Below are 10409 nucleotides of genomic sequence, written 5' to 3'. Positions count from 1 at the left end.
AAAAATGAGTCCAATATGTAAAATTTTGCCTAGGCCCAACTCAGGCCCAATTTCTAAACACACCCTCAAGCATTGCTAAATGCCACCCCTTTTTCCCTACTGAAAAAAATACAAAATGAATGTATCAATTAGGGAGGTTAAATGGAGTTAAACTCTCCAAGTAACCTACCTCAAAATCAGAATACAAACACTAGAAAAAGCAAGTAAAGTGCCTCACAAATACAAAGGCAAAAATTAGACCTATACAAAGGAACTATGTACAAAATATATGAAAAAGGTCTTTAAGATCATCCCATTTCTCTTGGTTCTTTTAAGGTATCACCTCTTGGATTCCTTGGCCTGGGCCATAGTCTATCATCAAACACAAGATTATAAACCAAAAACACATGTTATTCATTATCATAATCCAATCATGGATTTAGGTCATAAGGAATAAGAGAAGACTCAAAAAAATAAAAAAATAAATGTATCAACTAGGGATGTTAAATGGAGTTAAACTCTCCAAGTAACCTACCTCAAAATCAATATACAAACACTAGAAAAAACAAGTAAAGTGCCTCACAAATACAAAGGCAAAAATTAGACCTATACAAAGGAACTATGTACAAAATATATGAAAAAGGTCTTTAAGATCATCCCATTCCTCTTGGTTCTTTTAAGGTATCACCTCTTGGATTCCTTGGCCTGGGCCATAGTCTATCATCAAACACAATATTATAAACCAAAAACACATGCTATTCATTATCATAATCCAATCATGGATTCAGGTCATAAGGAATAAGAGAAGACTAAAAAAAATAAAAAAATAAATGTATCAACTAGGGAGGTTAAATGGAGTTAAACTCTCCAAGTAACCTACCTCAAAATCAATATACAAACACTAGAAAAAGCAAGTAAAGTGCCTCACAAATACAAAGACAAAAATTAGACCTATACAAAGGAACTATGTACAAAATATATGAAAAAGGTCTTTAAGAGATTCCTCTGGGTTCTTTTAAGGTATCACCTCTTGGATTCCTTGGCTTGGGCCATAGTCTATCAGTCACTTTTTCACTGCTTTGATTTATCTAATCCGGCAACTACATTTGAATCTAAACAAATTCTAACTGAATTTAATATCTAACATATTCTGTGTAAAAATTATTGAGCAATAATGCCACCCAACAAACTCATGTTATAGCAGAAATAAAATAAATTAATTTTGATAGAGTATGAGAAAGAACATTAAGCGAACAATTTCAGAATATAATGATAATCTTACACAGGGAAAATATGCAAGAATGGTGGAATTTTTTTCAAAATCAAATGATAAGCTAATCGGTGCTGCCATGATTAATAAAGTTGCTGCACTGAATGCAATTATGAAGGTCCTAATATCTCATATGTGTAGAAAAAGAATTATATACATATGATATTATATGCATAAAAGTACAGGATCAGCAGAAAAATAAAAATTATGATCCAGAGGTAGAAAAAGAATTTGGTTCTTCACATGCGTGTCATTGATTACCTGGCTCAATGCGTTTCCAATTTCACAAAAGTCTGACACGCTTAAGCATTTCCCGCAAAATCCTCCTTCACCACACCCACTCTCTCGAAGGACCTCAACCTCAACCAATCCAAGTCAAAATTAGTGAAATGGCAAAATTAATTTTTGTTGTGCTAAGACATGAATAGAAGTGAAGGGTTTAGAGTACCTTGCGTGAAGTTGCGAACAACACTAGAGTGTGGAAGAGCAGAGAAGTTGCGAACACTAGAGTTGTGATCAAGAACGACGACTTGTGAGGCAATGTGGTAGCAGCAAATATACATTTAGGGCAGAGTATGGAAAAAGCTATTCAACCATGGATTATTCTACGAGATATGAACGAGAGGTTCCCTCTATTGTGTCATTCACTTTTTTATTTTTATTTTTTACTTTTAATTCTATATCAACAACATTGATATTAAATCTATAATACTGATTCGATGAAAAATGTTGTTTAATATACATTATTATATTTGGACTTAGTTTTTTTTAGAAGTACTATTAAATATTTCCTTTATTATGAGTTCTCCTTAAAATTTAGAATGAACTTTTAAGATCGGTCATTAAAGAGCTGATCTTAAAAGTGACACAGTGACATTTTTGTAAATAAAGTTACAACTTTTAAGATCGGTCATATTTTAGCCGATCTTAAAATTTTAAGATCGGCTAAAATATGACCGATCTTAAAAGTTTTAACTTTATTTACAAAAATGTCACTGTGTCACTTTTAAGACCGGCTAAAATATGACCAATCTTAAAAGTTGTAACTTTATTTACAAAAATGTCACTGTGTCACTTTTAAGATCGGCTAAAATATTACTGATCTTAAAAGTTGTAACTTTATTTACAAAAAATGTCACTGTGTCACTTTTAAGATTGACTAAAATATGATTGATCTTAAAAGTTGTAACATTATTTACAAAAAATGTCATCGTGACACTTTTAAGATCGGTTAAAATGTGATTGATCTTAAAAGTTATAACTTTATTTACAAAAATACCACTGTGTCACTTTTAAGATCGGTTAAAATGTGACCGATCTTAAAATTGTAATCTTATTTACAAAATTAGCACCACATTACTTTTAAGATCGGTTCTCTAATAACCGATCTTAAAATCCCGATCTTAAAACTAATTTTTTGCTAGTGGTACTAATAAAAACAAAATGATCATCCATCATTTCAAGCAATATTTTAAAGCCTATTATTTCTCCAACAACATGTTTTGAACTATGTTAAATGCCTCTGTATCCCTAAATAGAATGTCGTAGAAAAACATTCGGAACAATAGAAATCCTCGAGGAAAAACTATTTTCAAAAAGTTGTCTAAATAATTTTCCTCCTTTGCCAAACACTTTGTTTGAGTTAGTTAAAGATTTAAATAGACATTCTTAGTTCAAGACTCTTGACTCTCTTTCCGAATAAAGAAAGATGACTCCTCTAAGAGATCGAATAATTGCTACGAGATGTATTGTTTATGATTTCTCAAGGGATAATATTGATTTCCCAACAACATTATATATCATGGTAAAGATTTATCACAACTTAAATTTTCTTTCTCGAAATGATTTATTAACTTAACCTTTTAATTTCTTTTGAATCAACTGTTGTCCGAGAAAGAGTACCAAACATCCAAATGTCCCAGCCTGGGAAAGTAGTGATGAAGAAAAGGATAATAATCCTAAAGTTAAGAAATCAACTTTAAAAAAAAAAAGTCCAAAGATGAGAAAACCACTAATTTAAGATCTAAGGTATTCAAATGCCTTATTTTCATTTATTTACAGTTCTCTTTTGAATTTTTGATTCTCAATTTTCTTCAAATTTCATAAGTAGATACAAGGCCAAATTAACTCTAGAAAAACTATATAAAAAAAAAGCTCGAATAGAATGTTCAAGTGAAAAGACTATAAGACTTCTCATATTTTACCTTTACTTGAATCAATGAAGTCTAATCCATTTTTGAAATTTTCAGGTTTTTGAGACAACTTCTAAGATAAAAGAAAAACAAAAGGGAAAACAAAATGTGACTTCCCTAGAGAAGAAACGCAAGAAGAATGGTGACCAACCAAAATTCATGCAAGATATAATGAAATTTGAGGTTAAGGTAACTATTCAATTTTACTGAATAGTTCTTCTTTTCAACACTTTGTTAAAATCAACTTCATTCTTTTCTTTTATGTTTAGGAAAAAGAAAAACAAAACTCTGAGATTCAAGAATCAAAGAGTGAAGAATCGAGTAAGGAAATAAAACTCCTGAAGCTCATTCCTCTTTGATTAAACCTCTAGTAATAATCATGTACCTTCTTTTTGTTTTGTTGGAATTCAAGAAGAATTAGAAGGCTTAAACTCATATATTTTATTCATACTTGTAACCTTTTAAATACATAATTGAAAGTTGATACAAATTCTGCTCATAAACATAAAATTAAATGACAAATATAAATACTCATAAAAGTGTAACAGCACCTATAATTCTTATAATTAAAAAATCATAACCGTAGGAATTCTAATAATGCTCCATTAATATGAAATAAACTCAAATAATAGATGCTGATTCAGATTCTCAACACTCCTCCTTGAATCAGTAGCTATTAACTCGAAGTTTCCCTCTCAAGTTCTCAAACTTTCCTTTTGGAAGTGCCTTTGTGAAGATGTCTGCCAATTGATCTTTTGTTATTCAATCTAACTCTTCCTGTCTTTGAATACCATTTATTGGAATTTGTCATATCAAATACATCTTGCTTAAAAGTGTGACCAAATCTTTCATGCCAAACATTACTCTTATCAATTTTAGCAATAAAATCATGATCTTCAATCAAATCAAATTTCAAATAAAAACCGTTTTTGGTCATCTCAATCTTTGCAATCTCTAAACCATGTTCATCCATGATAAAACAATAATTCTCTTTAAAAGAGACTCCATAACCATTCCTTAGCATTTGTGGAACACTAAGAACATTTTGATCCAATTTTGGAATGTAGAGAACATCTTTAACAATTATCATACCTTTCTTGGTTGCAATAGAAATTGTACCTTTTCCATTGGCTTGTACAATTTCACCATTTCCCATCTTGACTTTTGGCTTAATTGATTTGTCAATGGAGGTAAAAAATGATAAATATTTAGTCATGTGACTAGTGAAACCACTGTCAATGAGCCAAGTATTCAATTCATGTGAATTGAATTCTTGAGATGCCATAAATAAATACTCATCTTCATCATCATTTTTTTCTTCAACCACATTTGCCTGTTTTTCTAGTTGTTGTTCAGGTTGATTCTTCTTTAATCTACAATACTTTTCATTATGACCATTTTTATTGCAAAAATTACAGTGAAAAAGTGGTTTATCTTTAAACCAACAATCTTCTTTAGAATGGTTGGTTCTTTGACAATGAAAACAAGGCAAAAAATTTCCTTTTCTAGAAGAACCTTCATCTTTTCCTTTGTTCTTATTGAAAGTTCGTGACTTTCCAAAATTCCTTCCATTGTGGTTTGCTCGAAAGGCACCTTCAACAACTTCATCACTTCTAATGGCACTACTAGAAAAATTAAAATTAGAGAGGGAACAAATCCGTCACTAATTTTGATAAAATCCGTCACAAATCAATTAGTGACGGAATTTGTGACGGAAATGATTCCGTCACAAAATTTGGCGTCACAAAATATTTAGTGACGGATTATTTTTTCCGTCACAATTAGTGACGGAATTAAGGCATCACAAACAATATAATTTCCGTCACTAATTTCTAATAATAAATGTTTAGAAATTAATAAAAATCTGTCACAATTTGTGAGGGATTAAATCCCTCGCAATTTGTGAGGGATTAAATCCCTCACAATTTGTGAGGGATTAAATCCGTCACAAACTGTGATGACTTTAATTAAGTAGAATCCGTCACAATTTGTGAGGGATTTAATCCCTCACAAACTGCGAGGGATTAAATCCCTCGCAAATTGTGAGGGATTAAATCCGTCACAATTTGCGACGGATTTTATCCGTCACTAACTGGGATGAATCCCTCACTAACTGTTGATGACTAAATTTGAGGGAACCATTTGTTTTTAAGAGTCTGGTAATCGATTACCTATACATGTAATCGATTACCAGACAATGAAAATCATATGTTCGAAATTTACTTATTAAAAGGTTCTCTTGTAATCGATTACCCATTTATTGTAATCGATTACCAGAGCCTATTATTGAAACAATTTCAATCAAAACAAAAATATCAAGTCTTTTTTATGAAAATGCATGATATCATTTAAAATGAAGATAAAAGAACAATACAGACATCAAGAGAAGGAAGTAAGCGCACCCGGAATCAATACACCAGAAATCTTGTAAGAGAAGGAAGTAAGCGCACCCGGAAAGTAAAAACTTTCTGCCACCCGAAATAACCATGAATATAACCAATCGAATGGCCCGGAGGAAAACAAGTCACAGATACAGAGAATTCAAAAACATAATACCTCGTCGAAGGCTTTCACTTGCTGCTGCAAATTTCTGCTCCAAGGCAGCCTCTCCAACTGCATTAGCAGCAGCACGCAACTGCAAAGAAGTAAGGCAATCAGAACTCTATGAAATTCATCATATAACTGTATTCCTTTAATTTCCAAATATTGAAATCGACCAAAAATGTGTCAAGATAACTTGGAGAATGATCAAGCATACGGAATGCTAATTTTATAAGCCCCTAAAGGCAAAATTTGAATATTTTGCAACATTTAAATAACTGAGTTGAGGCACAAAGCGCAATGACTTTCTTTTGTCCCAATAAGTAGCAGTATAATTTATGACAACACGAGTTATCTACAGTGAAGGAATTTAAAGAATTGCTAATGTTTAAAACGTAATTGGAAAGATTTTCCAACTAAATCAAAAATACAGGTAAACCACTTACTTTTGACTCTAGCAAATTACACTTTCTCTTTTGGCAATTAAACACTTCAAACTTCAAGTATATATAAGATATTCCATCCGTAATTAAGTTATAAAACAACTGACAATGCAAGGGTCCAGATTAGCACACTTTTTGAGTCGTGCTGTCAAACCCCCAGCTTCAGATTTACTTGCTCTTTTCCAATTCTTGAATAGAAGGGCCCATTTGCAAGATGCAAGTTTTAAGCTAGATCATAGTCAAAAATGAAACCAAGTGGTTATTTTATAAAGAGTGGACATTTGTATACCTGATTCAAAAACTCGTCAAGCCTTCTAGCACTCCGAATGATACTTCCCTCAAAGATGTCAGTCATTTGTATAACATCAGCAAAATTTGCTCCCTGGAGAAAATTTTAAAAGGAAAGGCGAGAGAAATTAATATACATACTTAAAAAGAGCATATTTTTCTTTTCTTTTTTCTCCCACTCTTATGAGAATGCATACCCATCATTAGTTTCACTGCAGCTAAGATGACTACATACATGTCTTGGGTTGCAACATAAAATGAATTTTTGGGCCACAATGAACGCACAAGTCCATGCTGAAGAAACTATATGTTACTTGGTAATGAATTAAGACTAGTAGACCATGGAGCTTGTCACTAACCCATAACGTAGGTCATGCTTAGAGAATAAGTTAAAATTTATAAAAACCCACACATTGGTCAGGACACCTAAAATAAAACATTGTTGCTTTGTTCTGGTCCCTATTAAAAAACTCTACATTTTTTGTCCTTACACGAAAAAAACTAAAACATCATCATGACTTCAACAATTAGCATTCAGCACAGACCAATTTCTAGTTATTTTTCAATGTTAAGGTAAATATGAAATGTCATGAAACAAAAAATAGTGTCAAGGGGCAATTTTTATTTGAACCAACTTGGTGTTGAAACTAAACTATTTTTTATTAGAGGAATGGGGCAGCAAGGATCAAAAACTGTAGACCACTTGGTCATATAGAGGCTTTGATGTCAAGTAAATGACTTAAAAGTAGACAAGGCTTCAAACCAAAAATACGGCGTAACTAACCTTCGACCATGAGTAGATCACATCCATCAAGTATGGCCTCACTGTTGATTCCACATACTCATTTACATTTATATCCAATTTGCATTCATGTTGTATCTGTGACAAAAGGGTGATGATCCCATTTATATTTAAATACAGAAACTCCCAAAAAAATTCAGGTTAAGTGATAAAACATCTACCTCTGCTATCCTTCTGGCACTATCTTGAAGCTGCTGCAGAGGCCTTGCAAGCTCTGTTCTCAGTTGTATCTGCTCAGTTGATTTATCTCCTGGTATGAAACAACTCGCAAGGGCAGCAACTTGATGATGGTCAAGGTCATTAAAAGTACCTAATGGAGGAGGGGAAATGAAGAAAAAAAAGGTTACAAAATATAGTGAACTGCAAACTATACAGAAAGCACAATGAGGAAACAAATATTGATTCACCATTAAACATTAATTCGGTAACAAGGAGTTCGTCGCCCGTGTCAATCAAGCAGGCTGCCCGTCCCTTCAACTGAACTACACCATCAACATCAATATGACCAAGCTTCTTTAAGACTCGTGAGCGATTCTTTAGTTCTTCACAAAATTTTTGTAGCTGAAAAGAGTTCAAGTAATTAAATAGTAATGCATTCAAAATTTGTCATGAATAAAATCACCATATTAACAATCTATCAACTGCTAAGTCGTTAATTTGCAAAGTCACATGGAGATTGAAAACATACAATTCAATGCAGACATTATCTAGACTCCCATCAAGTTCCAACATCACATTTATAACATAAAAATAGGGGAAATAGTGTTCATTTTAACAAACCTTATGCATAGGATGGGCAAACAATTTTTTCTCAAGTTCTTCTATTTGATTGACTAGTTCAACTATCTCTGCGTCCCGTACATCCATGTCCTGGAAATATTATTTTAGAGAATACAAAACATAATTATTGTTCTGATTTTGTTAAAGATCAGTCAAGCTCTATTGTCTTCCAATTTGTTCTCTAAAATAATCAGAAAATAGTGTACCTAGTAAAATCTGTGACTAGAGTTTACCAAAAAAAAAATATTGTACTTTATTTTAATAGAAATCATGTGATTTAAGAACCTTATCCATTTAAAAGCAGGAGAATGAAACAGAGAAGTTACAAGGTAAATGAAATGAAGGATAAAATATGACATAGAAAGGCAATTCACAGTTTTGGTTATGCAATGTAAATACCGGAACAAACCTTATAATGAGAAGATAGAATGTCAGAAAACAATCAATTAACTAAATCTTTTGTTGTTATGTAGTTTAAGTAAAAAGCATGCATCTATTAGCAGGTGAATCACTAAAGGATATAGTGCAGTCAAGCCTACTTTTGAGGTCAAATGTTGACAACTTTTATTTATCTAACTCTATGTTTATATGATAGAGGACAATAACATACCAGCAACTTGTGGCATGTGTGAGGAAAAAAATTACCTTTAAAGGGTTAAGCTTTGGAAGCCCTTGGGGAAAACGATTGCCCAGCTCCTGTACAGCAAGCAGTATACTTTGCCTGGCTTCCAAGGGTCAGAGATCAGAAGGTATAGATACCCTCAGTTTACCAAGGGCAGAGATTAATGGTAATTGAACAGGGACCTAATACAGAAGGAAGCAGACAAGAGAAAGCAACGTAAGTTTTTTCTGATATAGTTAGAGTTACAACAAAAAGCCATGAATAAAATCATGTAAAATCTTGAAATGTCAACTTACCACGTGCATTTCACCTTTCTCTCCAGGGCGGGGTGGACATGGTTTTGGCCGTGAACTGTTTTCATTTGAACCAGGTGAACAATGAAGTAAAGTATCAACAATATAACCACCACCAGAAGGTTTCTTAACAACATCGACTACAACACCCCAGCCCCAATCAGTTCCACCTTCTTTTACTTTGATCTGAAATGTTAAAAGGTCCATCTAACTCAGTAAAATACAATAAGGAAAAAGAGCTGAAGACACAGTAAACAATAAAAAAAAATGAAATATAAAAATTTGTAGGTTACAAAATATATTGAATTAGTTTTCACCAACCTCAATCTATGGATTCTGTTGTTTGAGATTGTTGCTCCTCAAATAACAATTGTAGTCTCTGCAGTAAACAACATACCTTAGTAATTAGCCAAAAGAATAAAACCAATGCCAAAATTGTAAATCTAAATCTTTTTTCTTTTCTCCTTTCTTGTCAAATAACAATACTATAAGCATGTTCAAATAAACATTTTCATAAACACTTCTAAGAGAAAAAAAAATGAAATAAGTTTTTCTTTTAGTAAATGAAAATGAAAATGGAAACTCAAGAGCATGGTGGTAACGCTTCGATTTGACTAGGGTTCTGGCGATGCGTCTAAGGTAGGAGGGTGAAACCTCGTTGCCTCTGTTCTGTTTCTGGTTCTGGGTTACAGCGTCACGGGAGGTGACGACTTGCGCGACAATGGCGGTGGCGTTCGCGACAAAACCTAACCCAATGGCGTCCGCGAAGACTGAGGAAACGACAATGGCTGAGACAAGTGAAGAAGACGAAAGGGAACTCGAACGGAGGAAATGACAATGGCTGAGACAAGTGAAGAAAGCCACAAACAGAATAGAGAATCGATGAAATACCTAACAGAGAAGGAGGCGTCGTGGCTGGCGAGGGAGGCGTCGTGGCTGGCGAGGGCAAGAGCTCTTAAGAGTTGTCTTTCGGGAGGAGATGTGTTGTTTTAACATGTTTAGGGTTTCCCCTGGTTCCTCTCTGAGCGGGTTTATGAGCCAAATTCATAAACCCAAAAAATAGCGGGAGCCCAAAATTGAAAAAAACTAAGCCAAATTTATGCCAATTTTAGACATTATTAAACCAAACGATTATAAAAAATTATAACTCAAATTATAATTAATATTTTGATAATAAATTTATTATATATTAAAATTAA

The 10409-nt window shown here is 33.0% G+C and overlaps 1 protein-coding gene and 1 pseudogene across 2 annotated transcripts; both read right to left on the bottom strand.

The window, feature by feature from the left end:
* Positions 1-3764: 3764 nt before the first annotated feature.
* LOC145950125 (DExH-box ATP-dependent RNA helicase DExH10-like) lies at positions 3765-9435 on the bottom strand (annotated as a pseudogene). Its single transcript, XR_014428224.1, has 8 exons — positions 9214-9435; positions 8941-9099; positions 8292-8385; positions 7923-8156; positions 7677-7825; positions 7498-7593; positions 6715-6807; positions 3765-6076 (listed from the first exon to the last, which is right to left on the bottom strand). The product of XR_014428224.1 is annotated as a DExH-box ATP-dependent RNA helicase DExH10-like (transcript).
* LOC145949786 (uncharacterized) lies at positions 4145-4597 on the bottom strand. Its single transcript, XM_083060668.1, has one exon. The coding sequence runs from the start codon at positions 4595-4597 to the stop codon at positions 4145-4147; it is 453 nt and encodes a 150-aa protein (XP_082916794.1).
* Positions 9436-10409: the final 974 nt, after the last annotated feature.

This window comes from Cajanus cajan, chromosome 7, assembly GCF_000230855.2.
Source record: "Cajanus cajan strain Asha chromosome 7, NIPB_CcT2T_4, whole genome shotgun sequence".
NCBI classification, from domain to species: Eukaryota; Viridiplantae; Streptophyta; class Magnoliopsida; order Fabales; family Fabaceae; genus Cajanus; species Cajanus cajan.
Note: the sequence above shows the minus strand (reverse complement) of the source record. Positions and strands in the feature narration are given on the sequence as shown.